The 25,599-nt window shown below is 45.1% G+C and overlaps 2 protein-coding genes across 4 annotated transcripts; one reads left to right on the forward strand and one right to left on the reverse strand.

The window, feature by feature from the left end:
- Nucleotides 1-156: 156 nt before the first annotated feature.
- Echs1 (enoyl-CoA hydratase, short chain 1) lies at nucleotides 157-9,191 on the reverse strand. Its single transcript, XM_003479799.5, has 8 exons — nucleotides 9,023-9,191; nucleotides 7,302-7,499; nucleotides 6,789-6,916; nucleotides 5,747-5,846; nucleotides 4,278-4,382; nucleotides 3,688-3,807; nucleotides 2,178-2,245; nucleotides 157-668 (listed from the first exon to the last, which is right to left on the reverse strand). Exons 1-8 carry the CDS (start codon nucleotides 9,108-9,110, stop codon nucleotides 603-605), a joined length of 873 nt encoding a protein of 290 aa, XP_003479847.2. The 5' UTR covers nucleotides 9,111-9,191; the 3' UTR covers nucleotides 157-602.
- Nucleotides 8,319-25,504, forward strand: Paox (polyamine oxidase). Of its 3 annotated transcripts, none has more exons than XM_063245022.1 (7): nucleotides 8,319-8,403; nucleotides 15,738-16,224; nucleotides 16,937-17,136; nucleotides 19,089-19,341; nucleotides 22,441-22,553; nucleotides 23,918-24,075; nucleotides 25,118-25,504. In XM_063245022.1, exons 1-7 carry the CDS (start codon nucleotides 8,334-8,336, stop codon nucleotides 25,259-25,261), a joined length of 1,425 nt encoding a protein of 474 aa, XP_063101092.1. In that variant the 5' UTR covers nucleotides 8,319-8,333; the 3' UTR covers nucleotides 25,262-25,504. The 3 variants fall into 3 exon arrangements, with proteins under 3 accessions (XP_063101092.1, XP_063101093.1, XP_003479635.1); XM_003479587.5 differs by lacking the exon at nucleotides 8,319-8,403 and adding an exon at nucleotides 14,924-15,183; XM_063245023.1 differs by lacking the exons at nucleotides 8,319-8,403; nucleotides 23,918-24,075 and adding an exon at nucleotides 14,920-15,183.
- Nucleotides 25,505-25,599: the final 95 nt, after the last annotated feature.

Genomic DNA, 25,599 nt, shown 5'->3' on the forward strand with positions numbered 1-25,599 from the left:
CTATTCACAGTGGTTAATAACCCTGAGGACGTGACACGGTATAGTTTTTTTTATGGACTTTGGCATTATTGGAATGTTATCACAATGAAAAACACTTTAAAAAAAAACAATACACAGCGTATTTACTTTTTAAAGATGATTAAAAGTAAAGCACAATTAACTTTAAGTAGTCACTTTAATCAGCATTATTCTGTTCAAGATCAAGAGACAGGAACATCTTTCCTCAAGCAGCCATAAACCCCACGACCTGGTGGGCAGGCACCCACTTTCCGTCTGGACTCCATCTATGCACAAAAGGGTCCCCTAAACTAGCATCTCAGTTCCTGAAGTGATTTAAAAAATTAAAACACCCTGAAGGTTTGTCAGCAGAACTTTTGATTTAAAGGAGTATGCTCTGGTCACAGTGCAACCTGCCTGATTCTTGGCAGCCAAGTGAAGGCCATTTGTTCAGTACAGCTCAAGTGCTGGCCACAGTCTCATGTGGCCAGCAAAGAAAGCATATCTCACCTACACTACCCTTTAAAAGGAGAAGATTTATTTGCTTCAAAACGGATGGCCTGCTTTGCCCTCTCAACAGAAGTATAAGGCACACGTAGTGGTTCTCAGTGGTCTTTGAAGTTGGCCTTTCTTTTCTCCACAAATGCAGCCATTCCTTCTCTCCGGTCATCCTGACAGGAAAAGGGAGAAAAGCAGAGGTGAAGTTTACATCAACCCACTGAATTCCCAGTTTGCCTGTGTCTCCTGGCTCACATGATCCAGGGCAGGTGATTCCACAGCAAGGCCATATACAGCTTTGGGAGGACAGGATTCCCGACTAACAGGAATCATGGACCTGGGAATGGAGGTTTTACACCCTCTTCCCAGATGACAGGCACTCAGAAACCACCACATTAATGTCAGGAAACTCCCAGGTAGAGAGCCTGAGGCAGGCCTCTGGGCCACCCTCTTCAACTGGATCTAGCATGATTCAAGTCAGGCATCACCCTCCAGGAGGAAAAGGAACAGAACTCTGCCCTGCATCTGCCCTCTTCGTGTCCACATACACACAGGTGTACACCCAAGTGCATACATCTTCACTTCTTAAAAAGTCAAGCATTTTGATCTTTCTTTTATAAAACAACTATACACGATTGTTTCATAATAAAAGAAGTGATTTATCATGGCAATTAGGAAACTATTTCCTTTGACACGTTCCTGCGAGCTTGAACCACTGGTGGTAATGCATGACTGTCCTATCAAGCGGCTTGTACCACTGATGATAGAAAGGGTCCAGTTATGCATGGGACAGTCATACATGTACACCAGTAGTTTGAGCCGCTCAGCAGCAAAACACATAATGAATGTTATTGGTAGAAATCCTAAAACACATTGGTGGAGTAATTTATGGAAAATGTGGGTGAAATAAATTGCAACTTCTCTCTTCTCTCTCTTTTGAGATAGAATCTCATTTTTGTCCATGTTGGTCTTGAATTCCTGGACTCAAGTTGTCCTCCTGTCTCAGCCTTCCAAGTGCTGAGACTACAGGTGTGTGTCACTGCACTTAGCTCCGAATTCCATTTTATTTTATTTTATTTATTTATTTGGTACTGGGGATTGAACTCACAACCTCAGACTTGCTGAGCTAAATCCCCAGCTCCTGAATTCCATTTTAAATAAAGGAGCTTCTAAAAGAACTATTAGTAGTGTATGTTTGCAGTACAGGATTGCACATCTAGTTCTTTACATCCCCCACACATCTCTTGGTCTTTTTCTCATTTGTAAGATTTATGTCCCTGTTTTCCATTATGTATCCTTTATTTTGCTTATTTATGTATTTATTTATACTTTGGGTTTCTCAATGAAACCATATGATATTTAGGCTTGTGTGTCTGATTTACCTCATTTAACATTATGATCTCAAGTGCATTCATTCAGGAGCTGTTACTTAAAGGCGCAATTCACAGGACCTTCTTCAATAGGAAGTTAATTCTGTAAAGTTTTTATTCTTTTAATTTCCACACATACTTTTTTTTCGCTAAAACCAAGGCCCACTGATAGAACGAATCTGATCTGGCTAGAGGGGAAGACAAAAGCTTGTACCAAAAAGAAATGGCATTTAATGATAAAATGTAAAGAAAATTCCCAGTAACTCTTTAACTAGAACATGCTTGATTCTCAGCAGAATACTGTTTACTCACGGTGGCAAAGGTTGAATAGAAGAGTTTCTTCTCCAATTTATTTCCTTCTGTTAATGTCATTTCAAAGGCTGAAAAAGAAACCTTGCAATCATGGACTGAGATGCTGACTGGGGGAATGAGACTGTCTCCTGTGCAGTGATGGGACACTCTGTCCATTCACACAACCTCACTCAGATGTGCAGGGAGGCTGGCTCTGCTTAGGCTTTTACACTAACCCAGTTAGCCTCTTTTTCAAGTCATTCTCAGCTGAGGTGGCAACTTGAACAAGCCGCTCTCTCAGGGCTTTTTTTTTTATAAATTTTTTTTTGGTCTTTTTTCGTTTTTATCGGTACCAGGGATCGAACTCACGACTGCCTGCTTGAAAGGCAAGCACTTATGCCACTGAGCTAAATCCCCAGCCCCCTCTCAGGGCTTTTGAATTCCCAGCTGTGCAGGTCCCCAGAGAAAGGACTGAGGATATGGATGAAAGACAAACATCAAAATTTGTCCAATTATAAGGAGATGACCAATGAAATCAAAGGCACAACAATGTATGTATATCGTTGCCTCCTGATTCATGTTTTGAAATTGTTTTTTTTTTTTCTCTTTGAAATAAAATGGATTTGGAAAAAAAAAAAAAGAAATAAATCAAAGACACAAACAACTAATTAGGGACACAAATCAAGGAGATAATGACCAGGCACCGGAAAATACCTTTTCAGAGGAGGACACAGGTATGTGCTGTCCTGATATCTGGAGGGAGGGGTCCCTCAGGGTGGGATATGGGGGGGCCGGGGCCAACCTACTGTGACCTTGCTAAAACCCTGACAGCTCCCCCGTGGGTGTTATCACAAGCCAGCTCCTTCAACACTGGTGCTTCTGAGCAGCGCCAATAGTAACCCCACAGGATCTGCCCTTCTTAGAGTGGGTAACAGGTTCAGAGAGGCCATGTGTTGCACACTTCTGCCCCAGGCACTGAACAGAAGCACAGTCTCATTTCAATACTCAGGTAAACTGCTGCATTAAGACTCAAGCAATTCTGAGGAGGAAAGTCAGAAAAGTGTCACTGTCAGTTTTCTGAGAGAAAACTGTAACAATTCAGAGTGCAGTGAGTAGGGCCTGGAACCCACAGAGTGTGATTCCATACTCATACAGCTGCTCTCAGGCAGCCTGTGAGCTCTGGTTCCCAGGCAGTACAGCATCTGCATCCCCACCGTGCAGGCTGAGGACAGAAAGCCTTCAATCCAGATCCCAGGCATAAGAGACAAGCCTAACACCATGAACTTCCTTTGTGGCCTCTTCTGGCCTTGCCTGGTGCTATGTCACTATCACCTCAAGGCAGCTTCCCTGTGGCTCACTTCTTGGCCCCTTGTACAAAGGGATGCTCAGAACACCTCAACCAAATTGCTAACAGCTACAAATCAGGACTCTACCAATAAATTACAATCCTGAGAATCCTACCATTTCTGCCTTGGACAGTCATTAGAAGTCTTGGAATCCTCCTCACTTTCTTTACCTGGCAGACTCCTACCTGCATTCACAGATTCTTTGGCCATGGATGTTATAATTTTGGAATTGCTGGCAATTTTTTCTGCACACTGAATGGCTTCTTCAACCAGTTTTTCAACTGGAAAAATTTTGCTTACAAGACCTAAAATGTGAAAAAAGGGGTGAAAAACAGAGTACCAGTTCCATTTATCAAGAAGACCTAGTGATTACCCAGGAGCTGAGAGTTCTGCACGCTGAACGGGGCAGCTTTATGAGGAGTGGGTATAGGGCCCTGGAACCTCAGCAGCCAAAGTCACTACGCTCTCAACCACACAGGCCAGGCTATCCATGACATCAAATAGTACAGGCAGGAAGATAAAGGGACCATGGTTGCCAACAGGATAGGGAAAGGGTCAGGCTGCCCACCTATGCTGGCCTATGGGAAGTGGCATATGGCATTATTACTCTTTAACCTGAGCAACACTGTCACTCTCTTGTATGTGAAGCATTTCAAAATTTAACACCAAAGGCAGTTAGCTCCCTGGGTCCCTAAGACCCAAAAAGCTTTGGTACTGATTACCCGCAAGATGCAGCCTGACTCTCCCACCAGCTCCCAAGGAAGACTGGCCCTACCTGCTTGCTTGGCTTCCTGGGCTGAGATGCGGTCACCAGTGAGGATCATCTCCATTGCCAGTGACTTTCCAACTGCTCGGGTGAGTCTCTGGGTGCCCCCTGCACCTATAAGGAGAGGGCTGCTTGTCAGCTGGTTCTGGGGCGAGTGAGGTCAAGACGAAATGCAAGCGCTGGGGATGTAGCTCAGTGGTAGAATAGCTTGGCTAGTATGCACCAGGCCTTGGGTGATTCAGTTCCCAGAAGACAGAAAGCTTGGTCTCATTTCAATACTCAGGTAAGAAAGGGAAAGGGAAAAAGAGACAAAGAGACAGAGACAGAGAGAAACAGATACAAAGAAGGAGGGAGACAGAGAGGGCAGGAAGGATAGACAAGAAAGAAAGGAAGGGAGAAGGAAACAGAAGCCATCACAGGGTCTGGGTGTGGTTCAGCGACAGAGTACACTCTTAGCATGCCTGAAGCCTTGGGTGCTATACAGGCACCATAAAGAAAAGAAAAGAGAAAAAGGGACAAAACCACAGAAACACAGCAGGCAAATTCATAAAGGCTAAAGAGGAGGCCTAAGATAAGCGCCTAGGAGTAAGCAGGCAGAACTGATGTGGCCAGCAGGGAGAATAAGCAGAAGAAACCTCAGGGTTAGGCCTCTTTTCAAGTTCAGGCACTCCGCCCTCAGCACAGTGGCTCTGGGCTCTCCTTAGGCTCTTTTGTGACCATTCCAGAAATCTCCGGTCTCCTTCACTTCACATGCTGGATTCCCCACATCAGCTACCCTCACTTTGGGAAGTTGAGGCAGGAAGACTACAAGTTATTGACTTAATGAGATGCTGTCTCAAAATAAAAAAGGAGGAGATACTGGGGGAATGTGTAAAGGCCCTGGGTTCAGTGCCTAGGAAACAAAACAAGCAAGCAGACAAACAAAACTTAGACAGTAGTAGATGACCTCCAAGCATGGCATCCTCTCCCTAGTGTCCAGTCCTTCTTTCCAGGTTTACTAGGTAGACCCAGCAGGGCGATGGCATTGTTCTGTCCCCAGTATCTCAGCCTCCTTTCCCAGGAGGTCCTAACTCCCAGCAATGTGGGAGTGGACAAGGCTAAAGTGATGTGAGACAGAGGTCTTAGAACCAGTCCAAGGTTGCTGTTCTTTCTCCTGAACTACTGACCTACAGGGATCTGCCACAGGTACAAGTCACCAGCAGGGAAGAACCACTGCACTGTAAACTGATGCTATCACTATGTGACATCAGACTCAGGAATCAGCTGCAATCACAGGAGTCCCACATGGCCTAAGGTCCCCAGGTATCTACTCTGAGCTCTGTCATGTCCACTATCCCATGTATCCATTTACAGACTGAATGGCCAGACACAAGGACACACTTCTGCACTTCTGGTCGAATACAAGCAGTTGGTCCTGAGGCATGGGCTGGTCTTAAGAATTACCTGCAGAGTGCACACCAGGGGTGCCACATGCTCACCTGGAATGGTCCCCAGCAGGATTTCTGGCTGTCCAAATTGGGCTTTCTCACCAGCGTAGATGATGTCACACATCATGGCAAGTTCACAGCCCCCACCAAGCTGTAAAACAAGGTTGAACAGCAAACAAGTTTTACTAGAGAAGCCTAGTTTGAAAAACTGCTGTCTGCTTATTGAACTTTTCCAGTAAAATGAATCAGGGTTGGGGTATAGCAAAAATTAATCTAGCAGCACAAACTTAGTTAAGTGTTGGCATAATTACTTACATATGGTTGGTACCATTCACCAGGGCAACAAACTTTTCTGCAAGGGGCCAGATAATACTCTTGGCTCTGCAGGAAACCAAGCTGTGCCACATGGCTCAACAAGAGCCATAGGGGATGTAGACAGGAATGGTTGTAGCTGACCTATGGCTCACATGCAAGGGACCTTATTACATAATCACCATGTGGGCTGGACGTGGTAGTACATGCTTATGACACTTTGCAAGGCTGAGCCTAGCCTGAGCAGCTTAGCAATACCCTATCTCAAAAAACAAAAAGAACTGGGCATGTAGCTCAGAGCAAAGGCTAAGTTCAATCTCCAATATCATAGAACAATAATAGCAACAGAAACAACACAAAACTAAAAACCAAAACAAAACAACCCCCCTCTCCCAACCAAGAAAGATCATTAGGAACAATTACATAACTTTTCCACAGGCCAAACGAGTCCTGGAATTTCCAAAGAGTCCAATTTCCAAAGAGTCCTGGGTAGCAAGGACACTGAGCTACCCAGCAAAGGATATGCTATATTTGCAGAATAGTCAGGGAGCATTAAATTGATTTTAAAAAAATACCCACTAACCCTTTTGGGGAGAGCTAGCAGCTGAGGAGCAAACAAAGCAGATACCAAAGAGTTTTTCTACTTACTTGGCAGAAAAGGGGCCACTGGCCTGAGAACCATACTTGATATTTTAAGAACTTTATTTACCCAAGCCCAATTCCCTCCCACATCTCCTATGCCCCACCCCTGCAGATGGAGACCCCTGGTGTTAACACTCACAGCATAACCATTGACAGCAGCGATGATTGGCTTCTTAACCTGGGTCAGCTGGTCCCAGTGACTTAGGAAGTTGTGGGAGTAACAGTCCTGCAATGTCTGGTTCTGCATTTCCTTGATATCAGCTCCAGCTAGGAATGGAAATGAGATTCCAATAAACATAGACCCCAAATCCATAGGCAGCTAACTTAGAGACCATGGGGCCATAGGCAAGTCCTGCTACACGGCCAGCAAACACTATAATACCTGTTATGACAAGGTAAGGTAGAGGGTTGAGGGTCAGGTAACAGATGCCAGGGAAGACCCAGCTTATTTATCAGCCACTTAACCTGACCAGTAAGGACCGAAGTCCTTTGAAAATGTACATTCTGCTGACACAGCACACGCGAATGTTCAATACTTTACATTAGATCAAATCCTAAGGCCTGTGTCATGGTGGAGGGGCCAATCTGTCCTGCTGCTGCCCAGAGGCAATGCTATCCTTCCCATACCTGACACCACTGCTGCCCAGCACACCTGCAAACGCTTTATCTCCACCGGTAAGCACAATGGCACCCACAGTTGGGTCTGCGTCAAAGGCCTCCAGTGCCTGGTTGAGCTCTACGATCAAGCCATTGCAGAGTGCGTTGAGTGCCTTCGGGCGGTTCAGCTGGATTAGCCCCACATTGCTATTCTTTCCCTTTTTTCCTGTGATGATGTACTCAAAGTTAGCACCTAAAGGAAGAGGGTAAAAGGGAATCTCATCAGGTAGGTGTCAAAGGCACGAACAGACAGACACTGTGAGGTTCAGTGAGGGACCCTGCCCAGTCCTCATGGCTTCTGCCTACAACTCCCTTTACAGCCACTCTCTGCTTTCACATCTGCATATTCATAACTTCTCCAACAGGCCAAACCAATCCTGGAATTTCCAAAGAGTCCAATTATGCAAGGACACTGAGCTACCCAGTGCTTCTTCAAGTTAAAGGAAACCCCCAGCACAGAACACAGCCACTTGCCTTCCCATTTGTCTTGGTCAGCTATTCTCAGAACTCAACACTAAGGACAGAGAAAAGCCTTCATGCAACAAATGCCCTTTAAGAGTAGGACAGAGTAGCTGGGCATGGTGGTGCACGTCTGTAATCCCAACACTCAGGAGGCTGAGGCAGGAGGATTGTTGCAAGTTTGAGACCAACCTGAGTTACAAAGTTAGCTCAACGTCAGCCTGTCTCAAAAAAAAAAAAAAAAAAAAAAAAAAAAAAAAAAAAAGAGTAGGACAGAGTTTTTGGCTATGTGGGTGAGCAGCATGGTGGAAAGGAGACAAAGAGAAAGGACCATTTTGTTCTAGGTGACCATTATGACCCAGACAGGCCATTACCTCAGACTTGGGGATGAGCAGTCTCCAGTGAAAGGAGGTGAGTGTAACAAAATGAGTGTGTGTTGGGTGATTAGTTCCCCTGGCAGTAGACCAGGCACTGTAGTGTCTGCTTCATGCACTTGCAGGCAAGCAACTGAAATATCATATGTAAAGCGCTGAACAGTAGCACGCCTGTCATCTATAGGAGCCAGGAGATGACTGCCAGTGCCAAGTGGAGGGCAGAAGTGGACATTCAAGGACAGAGGGTGAAGTCAACACTAACAGGTAGGTAAGATATATAAGGGTGCAGAAGAAGCCCCGGTCCTGGGATATGACCAAGAATTCCTAGAACTACTGGCGTGGAAGATAGCGCAGGGGAGTCCAGGTGAAGGTGAGCCAAGAGGAGAGGACAACCCTGTTGGCAGTGGAAAGAAGGCAGACATTAAGCACTGGAGCTTCTGCCTGGACAGTACGAAGGGCAGACTAGGGAGAAGCAGAGTACAGAGGGTAAAACTGACAAAAGGCACTGCAGACAAGTGGTGCCTAAATTTCCAGTTCCCCGGCCGACTTGCATGTTTTCTTAAAGTTACCTAAACACTGGTGAAATTTCACAACCAGCATGTAAGTGCCCCGCTGGCAGGAGGTCCCCGCACTGTCAGGTACCGGATTTGAGCAGCTGCCAGTGTGCTCTGCTGCTCAGAGCCTTCTGCAGGCTCCAGGGTCAGGACGGGGCTGGGGTCAGGTATTCAGGGTGAGCAGAAGGAGCAGAGGTGGTGTAGGGTTGAGGTTAGAGGGTTCGCGGTCTGGGTATGAAGATCTCCAGGACAAAAGTGGAGGGTTCTGGACCGGGTCCAGGATCGGGCAGGTGGGGTAATGATGGACCCCTGCACGAACTCACACTCACCCGAAGCGAACGACCGCAGGGCGAGGAAATGGGACAGAGGCCGTAGCAGACCCCGGACGCTGGGCAGCAAGGCACGTATGGCTGCCATGGCTCTAAAGACGTCTATCTTCACTCAAAGCTGCGCCGCAGATGGATATCGCGAGACCAGTCCGGAAGCGGATGGGGAGTGGCGGGGGCGTGGCCGCGCCAAGGTCCGCGGGAAGGCTGAACTTTTGCAGGGTGGTTTCGGTATGGGAGTTGTTAGTCGCTACTGCACACCGAGCAAGGCGTATGTGGGGGGCTTTGGATCAGGCAGAGCAGCGCCAGCAGGCCTGACCTTTCGGAACGAGGCTGTGCGGGGTTCCCTCATTCCCGGGTAGCAGACATATCCTTCTTTATGGTCTTCTGTCCTCAACTTCCCGCTGTTCTGCAGCGTTTCCTACCGGCTCTGGGGTTGCATTAGAGGCGGTACTGAGTCAAAATATTTATGCCACTCTGCCGTGCCCACACAGCATACATGGAGCGCGAGACAATTCTTTACATGGGAGCTAGACAGCATCTGAACATCAGGTTAGGAATAGTGTTTCAGTGAGAGTGTAAATTAAAAATTAATGAAATGTCGATTTATTTAACTATTTTGAGTTACAGCTTTTAAATAGACAGGTATCATTAGCTTCTGTTTCTATCCTTAACTAGATCCTGCAAATGCTGGAGTGAAACCAAAAGAATAAAATCTATAAATGAAAATAAAACTCATAATTCCAAAAAAAGAATTCAATTAAAACCGGAATTGAAGGGGCTGGGGGTTTAGCTCAGCGGCATAAGCACCTGCCTTGCAAGCAGGCAGTCCGGAGTTCGATCCCTGGTACTGATAAAAAGGAAAAAGACAAAAAAAAAAAAAAAAAAAAAAAAAAAAACCCACCGGAATTGAACGTTCAAAAACTTTCAAGTCTGAAGTAAACACTTTCAATATAAACAGAAACAGATCACCAACAAACTTTCACTCAAAGGATCTCTATATTAGAATATGTTAAGCTGCTGTGACAGACCCAAAATGAAATGGCTCAAAAATTTTTTCCTAACAGTCCAGCACTGATGTTGAGGTCTGATAGTCACTGTCCTCTGTAAGGAAATTACAAGTAACAAAAATAAGATAGATGTAAACTAAATTTCATCAAAATTAAAAATTGTACTGTGTTTCAAAGGACACCATCAAGACAATGAAAGATACAGACAGAAAATGTTCACATGTATTGTATTTGGTAAAACTTGTGTCTAGAATATATAAGAACTTTTACAAGCTAGTAATAAAAAACAACCCAATCCAAAAAAGGCACAAATGCCTGCCTGGCAAGTGCAAAGTTGTGAGTTTGATCCTTAGTTAAAAAAAAAAAAAAGGCAATGCCAGCACTCGGGAGGCTGAGGCAGGAGAATCGTTGTGAGTTTGAGACCAGCCTCGGCTACAAAGTGAGCTCAAGGCCAGCCTGAACAGCACACTGTCAAAAAAGACAAAAAAAAAAAAAAAAAAGGCAATGGATTGAACAGAGTTGTAAAGGTCTAAAAAGCATGTGAAAACATGCTCAATGACATTAGTTGCAAATCAAAACCATTTCACACCTACTGAGCTGGCTAAAATAGACAGCAGTACTAACAAGATGTACAGAAGTTAGTGGACATTTGGATTGTTTCCATGTTTTGGCTCTGATAGTCTCCCTGTGTTGGTATGTTTTTACTTTCTTGGGTGTATACCTGCAAGTAGGTTTGTTGCTTAACCTTTGGAGGAAATGTCATACTCTCTTTAAAAGTGGCTGCACATGCAGCTGTGTATGTAGCTCAGTAGCAGTACAGAGCTTTCTTGGCATTTGCAAAGCCCTAGGTTTGGTCCCTAGCACGGCCGAAAAAGCCATGGGGGTGAGGTATATGTGACTACATCATGTTTTCTCCTGTCAGCGGTGTATGAGAGCTCCAACTTCATACTAGGTGCACGTGGAGAGTTCCACACTGGGCTAGATGTGTGAGCTGCAATGTAAGATATATGTGTCATGGGTGGTTCAGGTGGGCATTATGGTGGAGCTCAGAATCATTGGCATGACTGATAGGGTTCTGTTTGAAACTATGGAAAGGGAATGATACTGACAAAGAAACAGCTGGCTGTGGCTCATGTGGCTATGACAGCCACTACAAGCACTACTAAGGCAGCTCGTGGTCATCACAATTTCCTACCTGAGTGTGGTCTGAGATTGGACTGCGAGGCCCAGGAGTGGTGCTGCCCAGACTCACACGTTGGCAAAATGGGGGCCTACCTGCAGCAGCCCAGTATTTTGCTAGCCTCTGTGAGCAGAATTGTAGGAGGCTCTGAGACTGGTGATGTATGTTTCATCAGAAGCCTAAGATTCCCCACCTTTTGAGGCTACCTGAAGGCTCACGGAAGATCATCTGATGGTTCTGTGTATGGCCAACAGGGAGTGCTTGCCCTACCAAAGTGTTCAGAGAAGCCAGAAGCCTCTAGTCTGCTGAAATCCAATGCAGTGGGGGAACATAAATGCTCCCCTGAATTAGAAGATCTGTAGAGTTATATGCCTGTTTGAATACATACTCAACTTTCTGGGAGAGAAACCCAGAAAGAGGGGAGGAGGGGGATATGAGAGACATTTCTTTACCTTCCCTTTGTTGCTATTGTTTGTTTATTTTTGAACACAATCTCCCTATGTAGTTCAGACTGTTCTTGAAATCACTATATAGCCCAATCTCAAACTCAAGGTGATCCTCCTCCCAAGTGCTGAGATTACAGAAGTGCACCACCATGCCCAGCTCTGTTGATCTTTTTTTTTTTTTTTTCAAATTTTTTTTGTCCTTTTCCTTTTTATCAGTACCGGGATCGAACTCATGACTGCCTGCTTGCAAGGCAGGTGCTTATGCCCCTGAGCTAAATCTGTAATTCACCTGCATCACAGTGCTGTATACATGCAGACGTGACTTAAAGAAGTTGCCAACTTACATGGTTCAATTTACCAGTTTTTGGCTTAATAATGATGCAAAAATTATACTTTTGGGGGGCTTGGGATTTAGCTCAGTGGTGTAAGTGCCTGCCTGGCAAGCATGAGGTCGCAAGTTTGATCCATATGCTTTCAATGTAAACAGTATTTTGAATTTTGATTTTTTTCCCAAGCTACGGATATATTACTCTCTTGTAAAATGTAGCTTTCAGCCAAAATGAGGACAGAAAACAACTTGCCCTCTGTAACATACAGTGCTATTAAACTGTGATATTTATGTATTACAGCATTAAGTACATTCAATCTATGATAGGATTCTCAAGAAGTAACTGTACCTAAACCGAGGAGTATCTGCACATGCTTGTACATGCACACAAGTACATGCATGTATGTCCCAGTGTGGCAACACATGCCTCTAATCCCAGCTACACAACATGTGGAAGCTACAGGATTTCAAGTTTGAGGTCAGCCTAAGCAAGGTAGTGAGAACTTGTCTCAAAAATCAGTCAATCAATCAATTAAATAAATGGGGATGAGGATATAGCTCAGCACTCCCTAGGTTCAATTTCTAGATTTTAGAGAAGAAAACCCACAAAACAACAAACAAACAAACAAAAAAACCAAACCAAGATAAAACACAAAACAAAAACAACCCCCCCCCAAATAAAACAAATACACAAAATAAAGTGTGTATGTGTATTACCAGAATTTTAAGGCAAAGTCACTTGTCTTGACCATCTCAACAGATCAGGTTCATCTTCTTGTCCCAAAATGCCAGTCAGGAAGACAAGAGTGACAGTTTAAGTAGGACTGATAAAGAGGTTCAAGATCTGTCTTAGAGGTGTAGAAAAAAATCTTAGGATTTTAATAGAAAAGAGGGACAAAGGCAAAGTTGGGAGGTCAGCATAGCTGAGGGGGGTTGGTTGCATAAACTGGCAGTATAGGTAATCCTGGTCAAGTAGTGGATTGCTTCATTGTAATCTCCAGACTGGCTCTTCTTCAAGGTTCTGGAAGCACCATCATCACTTGAGAGAGCAATTCAGCTTCTATGGTGAGATGACAGTTACTGCTGGTTGGGCTGGGGTGGGCAGCCTCAGTTTAGGCATGAGATTATTGCTTCCACTCGGGAGATGACCTCATGGAGGAATATTTTTTAAGACTTTGCTTTTCCCAGAATGTGAGAAGGATGCAGGTTTAGGACAATGATGAAACTTCTAGGTGTCATCATAAGGGATCAGAACTGAATTTTGTAAAAGCTGGCAATTGGATGTCTCTGAAAATCCTGAACATTAATTCCTCTCAGCTGGGTATGGTGGCACATGCCTGTAATTCCAGCACTCAGGAGGGTGAGGCAGGGGGCTCACTGTGAGTTCCAGGGCAGCCTGTGCTACCTAGTGAGTTTACGGCCACCGTGAACTACACAGCAAGACCTTGTGTCAAAAAAATTTTTTTTTCTCATCTTGGTGTTCTCAATCTTGAAGTGATGAGATAGGCTAGGTAAGTTTCTGGCTAATAATCCTTGTATCAGTTATTAGATGACATTTGTTAAATGAGCATGCCAATGTGTCTGACCCAAAGTTTTAAAATAATAAATATACAGATAAAAAATGAAGGCAAAGATACTGAGCTTTTGGTACCACTGAGCATCTGTGGGTCCAGCCTCTAGGTTCCTGCTACATGAATGAATGAATGAATGAATGCACAGTGTCCTTGCCTGGAGACTCTCTCAGACTCCCTTTGGACAGTTAAGCAATTCCAAGCCCTACCTTCGTCTGCACAAGGGCACCCACCAGACCCATCCTGGTGATATAGGAAAAATATAACTCTCAACCTATTAGGTGTCAAATGTGCTGAGTTTGTAGTCTCATAACATTGCGGAATGAAATCACAAACTAAAGGAAGAAGTTTGAAGAGCTTTTTCAGAAATAAGAGGAAGAATAGCTCCTGGATTTTTAGGAGGGGTCTCAAAAAGGATGGTTACCAACACCCTTTGTCAGGGGTAATTTATATAGCAAAGTCACAAAGTGGGTATGACATGGGTTAAACTATAATCAACCTGTAGGCTTTAAGTACAGGTGCTTAGCTAATACTGTTCTAATAGGGAAACAAACCTCATAGGAAAGATATATTGAAAGAACAAAAGTGTTTTTGAGAAGGGATGGTTCTTCATGCTCTGGTCACTCACTTGCGCATCTGATGCCTATCTGGACTTATTGGGCCAGGCGGGGCTAATTATAGTACAAACTCAAGTCTTTATTTATTCCTTAGGGAGTCAAGCAAGCCTGGCCATTGTGTCGCCATCTGGCCTCTCCAATGACGATTTTGATGTCTTTTTGTGCCGATTTCTTTGAGGGCCCAATCCGTCGCTTAAGATACATCAATTTTTATCTAATGTAGCTGCCTATTAATACTGGGACTCCTGAACTGGCGCCACTGTGCCTGGAAGGCCAGGATGATGGCAGTCATTGCTTATCTGAGCCAGGAAGGTGTCTAGCTGGCTAGATTCTGTCTTCCTAGGGTCATTTGCCACCATCACTGTGCAGCTGGGCAGGGACACACAGGGCAGCCCTCCAAACTGCCTTTGAACCTAGTAGATACCTGTGGGCCGGCCCACATGAGCGGCTGAGCCAGCCAGGCACAGACTGGCGATCCATGGGACCTTGCCATGGATCTACTGCCAAGAGACAGGTGGGTAGAAGAGCAGCGAGGGCAAGACGTAGTTTACACAGGGCCTGCCTTGCCAGGTCAACCTCCTCGCCGGGCCTCTCCCCTGCAGCCTGCACAGTTTGGCTCCGGACCTTTGCACCCCAACCTTAGCCAAACCAGCCTCTTAGCCCCGCCTCCGCCCCCGCCCCGCCCCGCTCCCCTCCCGGCCCCGCCCCGCCCCACTCCCCTCCCGGCCCCGCCCTATTCCCCGCCCCCTCCCGTCTGCCGGTCTCGCCCCTCTTTCGCTTTCCGGCGTGCGCGGCCCTTAGTAGCTGTGAGAATCGGAGCTTGCTATGGCTTCAGGCAGCGGCGGCGGCGGATGCGAGTTCTCAAGCAGCCCGCGGGTGCTAGTGATTGGCGGCGGCATCGCAGGGCTGGGTGCCGCGCAGAGACTGTGCCATTACTCCGCGGCCCCGCACCTGAGCGTCCTGGAAGCCACCGCCCGCGCCGGAGGCCGCATCCACTCGAGACGCGGCTTCGGTAACCGCCCCGACCCCTTCTGGAATCCAACAAGCTGCGCACAAGCCCCGCAGGGACCTTGCCCGGAAGTCTTCCCTGGCTCTCTAGGGGCCCAGGAGATTGAGCCTTGGCCTGGCGGGCTTCCCTGAGTGTCCTTGCTCCAGCTGCAGAGCGACTGGGGCGAATGATCCTAGGAAGACAGAATGTAGCCGGCTAAACACCTTCCTAGATTAGATAGGCAATGACTGCCGAATGAAGGCCACCTCACATAGCTATCTTATGCTGCTGTGTCCCGAAACTCAGCGGCTCCAACTTGGTTCGGTGCCTGTAGCAAGAGACAGGCCCCCTGAATAGTGTTCTCTCCCCTGCAGACCAGCACTCTTCTCCCCAGGTGCTTAAGTAGGTCTGGGACCCTGCTTTTGGGGGCCACTTGGTTCTCAGGGACAGTATCTAGTGGCCCATGGGGCTGGCGTAGCCTTGCAGCTGGTCTTCAAAACATTTTGGAAGGGAAGGACGGTGAGGTCCTGACCTCTCTGGGGAGGGGACCTACAGGTGGCTTCTCTTTGCCTTCCCAGGTGGTGTGGTGGAGATGGGCGCACACTGGATCCATGGGCCTTCCCAGGGCAATCCTGTCTTCCAGCTGGCTGCTGCTTTCGGGCTTTTGGGGGAGAAGGAGTTGTCAGAAGAGAACCAGCGAGTGGAGACAGGAGGCCATTTAGACCTGCGCTCCATCTGCTGTACCAGCTCTGGGACAAGGGTTAGCCTTGAGCTAGTGGCAGAGATGGCCAGTCTGTTCTATGGGCTGATAGACCAGACCCGAGAGTTCCTGCATGTGCCTGAGACTCCAGTGCCCAGTGTCGGGGAGTACCTCAAGAAGGAGATAGGTCAGCAGGTGGCCCACTGGACAGAGGATGCGGAAACCAAGAAGCTCAAGCTGGCCATCCTGAACAACTTCTTCAATACGGAATGCTGCATAAGTGGCACCCATAGCATGGATCTGGTAGCTCTTGCACCGTTTGGGGAGTATACTGTGCTGCCAGGGCTGGACTGCACCTTCTCTGGGTATGAGACCAGGCCCTGCCTTTCCTAGAGCCCTCAATGTCCCCCAGGGCCAAGGGGCTGGCTGGGTTCTGCCTTCTTGCTTTGGGAGGCAGTGGAATGGTGTTGGGGGAGGAATAGGAAGTGTTAGCACTTCTTATTCAGAGAAATTGTGCTTTTCCTAATTTGCTCACTTAAGTAAAAAGGAGTTATTTTTAAGGAAGTGATTGGGGAAGGAAAGTTTTCTTGAACTTCTTTCTGTATTTCCTAAGTGTCAAGTGTCAGGTGAGGGATTTCAGACAGGTCCCTTCCTGTGGCAGGGTGCTGTCCCTAACAGGCACAAGCAGGATCCTCTGCAGAGCTGTCTCATTGGACCCTCCCAAATGTCAGTATTCAAGCTGCTACCCCAGGAGAGGCATTTGTGATGCAGGAATCCCTAGAATCAGAACTCTGGTTTGGGTAAGGAGGGGACCATGATTCTTACATGAGTACTTTGGCAGCTTTGTATTCATTAGCTCACTTAATTCTCCAATTAGCCAGGAGGAAGGTATTAACGTTCCTATGAGAACTATATGAAGGGGAAAACTATAGTACACCCTGACCTGGAACCCGCCTATTCTTTGGGCCTGAGTGATGTTCTCTTTGGTATAGATAAGAACTTAGAGGGTTGATTTTTGCCTATCCTACCCTTCCAGGAATTAGCGCTCTGAACATTATCTATTTCTGTGTCTTCTAGGGGCTACCAAGAACTCACAAACCACATAATGGCCTCCTTGCCAAAGGACGTGATAGTTTTTAATAAGCCTGTGAAGACTATTCACTGGAATGGGTCCTTTCAGGAGGCTGCATTTCCCGGGGAGACCTTTCCTGTGTTAGCGGAGTGTGATGATGGTAGTCGCTTCCCAGCCCATCACGTCATCATCACTGTGCCCTTGGGTAAAGCTCATTTTTCTGGTCAGGTTTTCAGTTTTAGTCCTTAATCCTGAACCCTTGTGTTACCTTACTGCACTGCTGTTTGCACAGATGGATCACACTACTAGCACATTAATTCCTGTCTACCTTGGTGGGTTTTTTTTTTTTTTTTCCTTCCTTTTCTTTTTCAGTAATGGGAGTTGAACCTATGACTTTCACATTGAGCTACATTCCCAGCCCTTTTTATTTTGAGACAGATCTCTCTAAATTGCCCACCTAGGCTGGGTTTGAATTTTGATTTTCTTGCCTCAGCCTCCCAAATGCTGTGAATATAGGTGTGTGGCACTATGCCCAGCTGCTCTGTTTTTTTTGTTTCTGTCAGCTGCCTTGTTTTTAATGAAGCTTTTTATCAGCGTCTCCAAATCAGCACATGGTCTTATTGTTGGACACAAAAGTGACTTTGTTCATTCATATTTGCAGTTTGTGTTCACTGAGCCTATCAAGGGCCAATCCCTGGGGATAATTATGACCACCGTGTGATACATTCACAAGGAGCAGTTCTGGGCTTCTATCTGTTTTTAAACCACATAGCATTTTCTTTTCAATAGATATCATTATTTAATAAATATTAGTGAAGGTTTGCGGTTTTTACTTTGCTTGTTTTACATTGTGCTTGTGCTTGGATTTGAAAGCCCTTGTGTCATTACATCTGAAGAGTGGAGTCTAGTCATGGGAGTTGTTGGTCCAAGATCAGAACAGAGTGACCCAAGATCAGAACAGAGTGACCCATGTGTTCCCATGAGCCCATTTCCTGTTTTATTTCCTCTTCATGACTTTGCTGGGTGCTGTTAGGTTGTTCCTCCTCTACTGACTTTTGCAAGTGCCTTCAGAAAATTGGCTTTTATTTCAGTTGCAAATGTTCTATTCTTTTGTTTGACCTCAATGTTTTCATTTTGTTGTCTGCCTTTGGGTTTAATTGATTTATCACAGTATTGGCGATCAAATCTAGGGATGATGTACTATTGACCTACATCTCTGGTCCCCCCCCCCCCCTTTTTTTTTTGGTACTGGGGATTGAACTCACAACCTGGCGCTTGCCAGGCAGGTACTTATACCGCTGAGCTAAATTCCTGGCCTCCAGCCCTTTTTAATTTAATTTAATTTAATTTAACTTTATTTTTTTGGTACCAGGGTTAAACTCATGACCTCATGCTTGTCAGGTAGGCACTTGTGCTGCTGAGCTGAATCCCTGGCCCTTTATTTTTATTTTGAGATAGGATTTCACTCAGTGTTCCAGGTTGGTTTCAGCTGTGACCCTCTTGCATAAAATGCTGGGATTACAGTTGTATACCACCACACCTGGCTAAAATTATTTATGTATTTATTTTGGTTTTTGGGGGAGGATGAGGTCTGGCTGTGTAATCCATACTAGACTCCTGAGTGCTGAGATTATAGGCAAGCACTACCACACCTGGCTTTATTTATGTTTTTGTTATGCAGAGTAATCTTTATATAAGTTTTTAGTGTGCAGAGGATGTGGTTCAACGTGGTATTTGTCTGACATTTGAGGCTTTACGTTCTATACTTAACACTATCAAGGAAAAAATATGTATATGTTTATATCTGTCTTCTGAATGAAGCCTGTATATTCAAGCACTTCTCCAGACTGATCCTGAGCCAGGTGACTTACAGAGTGAAGAGGCAGAGGCTCAGAGTAAACTACCCCTGCAGAACAGTCTGCAGAGTCAATCTAACTGTCCCTGTGTGATTAGAGAGTGGACCTGTCTTGTCCCTCTAGTGTGGTGGTAGTTGCCCTTGAGTCCTGCTGGCCCACCTTGTCTGCATCCCAAGGTCCTGCATGGCATGCTTTGAAGCCTCTTTGTCTCATAACCCTAAGTGGAATCATGGGATATGGTTCCTGTGGATTCTAGTTTAAATTTAATTTGGTATAAATCACATCTGAATCTGAATTCCAGGTTTTCTCAAAGAACATCAGGATACCTTCTTTGAACCACCACTGCCTGCTGAGAAGGTGGAAGCAATCAGGAAAATAGGCTTTGGGACCAACAACAAAGTCTTCCTGGAGTTTGAAGAGCCCTTCTGGGAGTCAGATTGCCAGTTCATTCAGGTGGTGTGGGAGGACACATCACCGCTGCAGGACACTGCCTCTGGGCTGCAGGACACCTGGTTTAAGAAGCTCATTGGGTTTTTGGTCCTACCTTCTTTCAAGTATGTATGTGTCCAAAGACTGAGGAAGCCTCAGGGCCAACTCGCAAAGTCTCAGTTTGCATGAGGATTTAGTTGTGTGTGGTTCACTCCAGCCATGTTTGAGGGTTTCATGGCTACTTGTTATGGGCCACTTCATGTGGATCTTGCAAGCAAGAATCACTGCCTCTGTTAACTCATTTACTCCTCCTGGGAGCCTTAACAGGTGTGTGTCACTGCACAAGCTCACAAGATGCTGTCTGCAGATACCTTGGGCCTAATACCCTACAGAGGCAGATGAAGGCTAATTGTATGTAGGTTGTCAGCATCTTTAGTGTCCTAGAATGTGCTGGTAAACTTGAAGGAATTAGTCTAAGGGAAAGTACTTATTGGAATTCTGTAGGAAGCGATGGCTTGTAGATAAAAAAAAAATATTTGAAACATGGGTTTGACCTCTATGGGAAACAATATTTAAACGGAATGCAAAAATTGAGCAAAAGATCCTAAGTAATAGAATCAAAAACTTATGAGTGAAGGATTCAAGTCAATAGCCCAGCTGGCCTATGAAGGAGAATATCTATATATGGGAATATAGAACCTGGGAGCTAATTCAGGAAATAACACCATGATATATGGATGAAGGACAGATTCTTCTGGCAAGATCAGAACACAGCCAGTGTACTTTGGTCAGATGGCAGAGGTAACTCCACATTCTATTCAGAGATGTGACAGGAGAGGGACCATGTTCTTAGCCTGAAAGGCAGACGGAGTCAGGAGAGCAGGAGACTGTGGCCTCAGAGCAGTCCCTCACTAGGAGAAAGTGAGCTGTCTGTCCCATTTCGCTGAAGACAGACTTTCCAGGAGTTTGGAAATGAGCCAAGGGTACAGTGGATATTGAAACCAGTGGCCAGTGGACCTAGCCACCTGTTCCTGGCCTGCCTGTGCAGACTGAATCCTATTGCTTAGGATGTGTTTAGGGACAAAAGCCCTGCGAACTCTGAGCAATTTATTGGGATGCTGTCTATGGAAGGGTGGTGGATCTCAAGTCTGTGATTTAGAATCTGTTTTTAAAATGCTTAGGATAGATAGGGCTGGGAGTGACTTAGAGATGAACACTTGCCCAGTGGGTACAAGGGCTGGGTTCAACTCCCAGCATTGAAAAAAAAAAAAAAAAACCCTAAAAAATACACACAGACACACACACAGCTGAGGATCTTGAAGAGCTTTTGATTCATGTGGCGTTATGTCTATATTTACATGAGAAACTAAAATAGCAATTTAAAGATGCTTCTTATTTAAAATGACAGCAATGCACTATTATACATTAGCATAGATAAAATGAAATATAGACAAATTTAATGAGTAAGAGACTTTTGTCTTTTCTTCAAATCTGTCTGCTTTCTGACTACATAGAAGATGCTGGATTCTCAGAATTGCTTCTACATTTTTCCTATTGTGGTGTTTTATTTTGGTAGAAAGATGAACAGTTAAGATTAACAGAGATTTAAAGTTAGAAAAAGATAGTAATATCAAAGTAGTTTTTTGATAGTTGTGGATATTCTGTGGGATGATACCAAACTCAAGACATGGTATTATTGAAGGTTAGCCAGATGTATATATATATGGTTTGTAGGGACAACCTGTGTGCTTGGTTCTACTGAAGTCTGATTGCTTGTCTGATGTTTGGAATGGATCTTTGGCCTATCTTGATGTCTGTCATTTAGAAAATACTGTTTTATTCAGTCTTCATATGGTGACACATTTTATTCTATAATACCAAAAAGTTAAACTTATTAATATCACTACTGCTCTAAGAAAAGTGTTCCACTATTTGGAAGCTCTTATACTGTTGATGGGAGATATAATTTTTTAAACTTCAGGGTTTTTTTGTTTTTGTTTTTTGGCTTTTTGAAACAGGATTTCACTGTGCTGTTCAGGCTGGCCTTGAGCTCACTTTGTAGCCCAGGCCGGTCTTGAAATCACAATGATCCTCCTGCCTCAGCCTCCCAAGTGCTGAGATTACAGGCACATCCTACCACTCCTGGCTTAAAATTCAGGGTTTTGCTTGAGAGCTTAAATTTCATTGTCATCAATAAGTAATGTTTGCCAGTTCTTCTGTGAGAAACACATTGCTCATTTAGAAAATGTCCTCTAACTGCCATAGCTTTGTCTGTCAGGTGGATTTTTTTTTTTTTTTTTTTTTTTGGTGGTACCAGGGATTGGACTCACAGCCTTGAGCTTGCCAGGCAGGCACTTATGCCACTGAGCTAAATTCCCGGCCCAATCAAGTGTTCTTCAGGTAGAAATGGTATCCACGAGGAAGCTTCTGGTTCAGCTAGCCTCAGCAATCATCACTACCATGTGCAACAGAAATGTCTATTTCCAATTTATTCATATAGGTTATTTTTAAAAATTATTTGTTTTGTACTGGGAATTGAACTCAGGACCTTGCACTTGCCAGGCAGGTGCTGTGCTGCTGAGCTACATCCCCTCTCATAGATTATTGAAAAGGGTGAATGTCTCATAAAACCAGTAAATTTTACTGCTTCATCAAGGGTCTTCTCAAGTGAAACTGGCATTTTTTCTTTTTTTTTTTTGAGACAGGGTTTCACTATGTAGTTCAGGCTCACCTTGAACTTACTGTGTAGCCCAGGCTGGCCTTGAACTCCAGGCAGTACTCCTGCCTCAGCCTCCTGAGTGCTGGGATTATAGGTGTGCACCACTAGCCTAGCCCAGTTTTTTTATTTTTTAAAACTGCGTGTGATGGTAATAAATATGACCCTGCCTCTGCTCTGTGAAGGACAATTGCCTTACCCCTGCTCGTGCTCACTGGTGCATATGGTGATGTGGTAGAAGGTGCAAATGCTGTGCTAGTGTTGTGAAAAGAGCCTGACACTTTGAGAACTGCCCTGGGCAAGCTCGGTACCACTGAGGGTGGTGTTGGGCCTTAGCATGGGTCTTTGAGAGATAGCAGAGCTGACCTAGCTGTAGCTCATCTCAGTGATCCTTCTTTTTTTTTTTTATCGGTACCAGGGATCGAACTCACGACTGCCTGCTTGCAAGGCAGGTGCTTATGCTGCTGAGCTAAACCCCCAGCCCTCAGTGATCCTTCTTTCCATGCAGGTCTGTGCATGTGCTCTGTGGGTTCATTGCTGGGCTGGAATCTGAGTTTATGGAGACGCTGTCTGATGAAGAAGTACTTCTGTCTCTAACCCAAGTGCTCCGGAGAGTGACAGGTACTTACTTATTACAGAAAAGAACAGTAATTCAGTAACAGATTTTATTGCCAAGGAAGTATAATGACTTTGAAAATACTTTTTACTAATGTGTCACAAAATAAACACAGTGGTCCTTATTCAGATGCTTTCATATGAAGAAATGCAGCCAGTGGTCAATTGAGTGAACCAAACGCTAGGCTCAGTGCTGTTGCCTGTTGATGTCTATGTAAGTCAGTTTTTGGTCAATGCAACAAAATACCTGTATAAAATAAAAGAGGAAAGATGTAGTTTTGGTTATGGTTTTAGAGGCTTCAGTCCAAGGTTGGCTTATCCATTGTTTTTAGGTTTGGGACAGGGCAGAACTGTTATAGCAGACAGGTAGAGGAAACCTGTTCATCTCTTGGGAGCCAAGAAATAGAGAGGGAAAGAGCTGGACACAAAGGGTAAGGGACAAGATGTGGCCCCCGAAGTCACATCTCTGTGATTTGCTCCCTTTACTTAGGCCCCACCATCTAAGTTGCTATTCAATGCCATCAAATTATGATCTTATCAATGGATTAATCTGCTGCTGAAGTTAGAGCCTTCACGAGCCAATCACTGTCTGAAAACCCCACCTCTGAATACATGAGATTTCTAGGGGACATTTTCAGCCTAAACTATAATAGCATTTGCTTGTTCCTGTGCACTGTACAGTAGAACAGCTAAGGCAGAAATAGCCTCTTAAATATATATTTGGTGGCTTGATTTTCTTCATAGTTTTTGTCTTCCTTCCCTCTCCTCCTCTCCTCTCCCCTCCTTCACTCTTTCCCTCCTTTCCTCCTTCCTTTTTTCCTTCTTTCCTTTCTTTCTCCCTTCCTTCCTTCCTTTTTTGAGGCAGCTACTTGCTATGCAGTCTGGGCTGGCCTTGAAGTCACTGTGTACCAAGTTGACCTTGAATGCAGTGATCCTCCTGACTCAGACTCCTGAGTGCTAACATTACAGGCATATGCTATTTGGCTAAATGGCTCAGTCTTTAAAATGAAAAATTGAGCCGGGTGTGGTGGTACACACATATAATTCCAGCATTTAGGAGGCTGAGGCAGAAGGATTGTAGTAAATTAGAGACCAGCCTGGGCTACAGATGAGCTGAAGGCTAGCCTGAACAGCATAATGAGACCCTGTTTCAAAAAGACAACAACAACAACAACAACAAAAACAAACCAAAACAAAAACAACTACCCCCCCCCAATAAAATGCCCAACAGTTAATGGGAAGTCTCAAATGGGTGGTATCAGTAATCCCAAGCCTCCATTTTATCCCTTAGGAAAGTATGCAGAATTAGCTGTTGTGAATTTGTGGTCCCCAACATGAGATTGGTTTAATGTGCCATATCTCTGTTTCAGGAAATCCACGGCTGCCTGCTCCCAAGAGTGTGCTGAGGTCTTGCTGGCACAGCTCCCCATATACTCGGGGTTCCTACAGCTATGTGGCTGTGGGCAGCACTGGAGATGACATAGACCTGCTGGCTCAGCCACTCCCTTCTGATGGCACTAGTCCCCAGGTATAATGGGAGGCCCTGAGAGTAGAGCCTGGATGTAGAGCCCTGGTGATCCTGCTGCAGATACTGAGAGGTGCTGGAGTCTGAGGGACAGGTGGTAGGATTGGTTCCTCTCAGACTTGGAAGCCATTTTCTTTTCAAAATTAAGAATGATTTAAATATGTATTGTGTCAGAATTTTTTATACATTTAGCTTAGAGAGCCAGAGGAGTCTACAATACTGGCTAACAGAATGAAATAAACCAGAAATATTATAACTGTGGGAGGCACTGGTCTCCTTTCCAGATGATTCTTCCACTGATTTTTTTTCTTTAATACTATGCTGGGGGTCGAACCCAGGGCCTTGAACATGTTAGATAATTGTTCTACCACCAAGTCACAGCCCCTGCTTCATAACCAATTCTGATCTCTAAATTTATCATCTTTTTAAAGTACAAGGTTCTATTACTACTTTAAAAAATTTTAGTATGCAGAACATCAAAAGTGTACAAAACTAGGTGGAGGTTGTGGGTGTCCACCCTGCCTCATCAGGCCCCTCCTGCTCTCCTCCCTTGTTATTGAGTATGTGCATACATTTTGGCATATACCTCTAAAGATAAGGACACTCTTAGAAAATATGTACCTGTATTACTACTGCACTCAAAACTTAAGAAAAAATCCCCAGTGTTATCCAGTATCCAGTGTTCAGTTTTCTAGTCATCATGTGATCTCTCTTTTCAGTTTGCTTTTTGGTCACGTCAATCTTAAATGTTTAGTTTTAGGCGTTACTGACTTCTTCCATGACTCATAAAATCTAGCTTTCTTTCTTTCTCTGCCCACCTTGGCTCTCAAGTCTCTCTGACCTTTCCAGGGGTGATTCAGTAATTCTGGTGAGATCACTCACAATGCAGTAGCCCCGTCTCCTGTCTCTCTGTGTCATGCCTGCATGATCAAAAGCAGTAGTGTCTTCCCACCCATTTGTGGATGGGAGTGTGTGTGGATTTGTTTTCTGCTTGTTTCTTGATAGTTAATTACATCCCTTTTCTAACCCTGCCATTTTTCTGTAGCTCCAGGTACTGTTTGCAGGGGAAGCCACTCATCGGACATTTTACTCCACGACACATGGTGCCCTGCTGTCCGGCTGGAGGGAGGCTGACCGCCTCATGGGTCTGTGGGACCTGAAGATGCAGCAGCCCCGGCCCAGGCTCTGAGCTGGGCCCTCACTTGCTCTGTTCCTTCTGTGTGGAAGGTTGGGTTACTACTCTGACGGATAATTTTCAGTCTGATTTGAGATTTTGGGATCTCACTGAGAGTCTTTTTTGGGTAACTGGGTCACATCCTCATTTCTCACATCTGTTACTAGAGTCTGGCTGGGACTGAGCTCAGGCTGAGTGTGACAGGTATGGGATACTGATGTTAACGGTAATGCTTTGCATATAAAGCAGTTAACACCACCTTCTGTTCAAAGTTGTCCTTATGCCACAGGGCAGCAACATCTATTGCCTATGTCTTTATCCTATCTAGACCAGGCTGTGGCCCTATGTTTCTG

The sequence above is a fragment of the Cavia porcellus genome, unplaced genomic scaffold (assembly GCF_034190915.1).
Source record: "Cavia porcellus strain 051 isolate PalLab524CR breed Dunkin Hartley unplaced genomic scaffold, mCavPor4.1 scaffold_2, whole genome shotgun sequence".
In the NCBI taxonomy this organism is placed as follows: domain Eukaryota; kingdom Metazoa; phylum Chordata; class Mammalia; order Rodentia; family Caviidae; genus Cavia; species Cavia porcellus.

What these genes read in the sequence shown, in the direction of transcription:
- Echs1 (XM_003479799.5), bottom strand. Translation starts at nt 9,110, where the DNA reads ATGGCAGCCATACGTGCCTTGCTGCCCAGCGTCCGGGGTCTGCTACGG. An exon ending in CTGCTGTCAATGGTTATGCT is followed by an intron (nt 5,847 to 6,788) that starts GTGAGTGTTAAC and finishes CTTGTTTTACAG; the next exon opens with CTTGGTGGGGGCTGTGAACT. An exon ending in TCTATTCAACCTTTGCCACC is followed by an intron (nt 669 to 2,177) that starts GTGAGTAAACAG and finishes TTTTCCTGTCAG; the next exon opens with GATGACCGGAGAGAAGGAAT.
- Paox (XM_003479587.5), top strand. Translation starts at nt 14,997, where the DNA reads ATGGCTTCAGGCAGCGGCGGCGGCGGATGCGAGTTCTCAAGCAGCCCG. An exon ending in CCACTCGAGACGCGGCTTCG is followed by an intron (nt 15,184 to 15,737) that starts GTAACCGCCCCG and finishes TTGCCTTCCCAG; the next exon opens with GTGGTGTGGTGGAGATGGGC. An exon ending in CATCATCACTGTGCCCTTGG is followed by an intron (nt 17,137 to 19,088) that starts GTAAAGCTCATT and finishes TCTGAATTCCAG; the next exon opens with GTTTTCTCAAAGAACATCAG.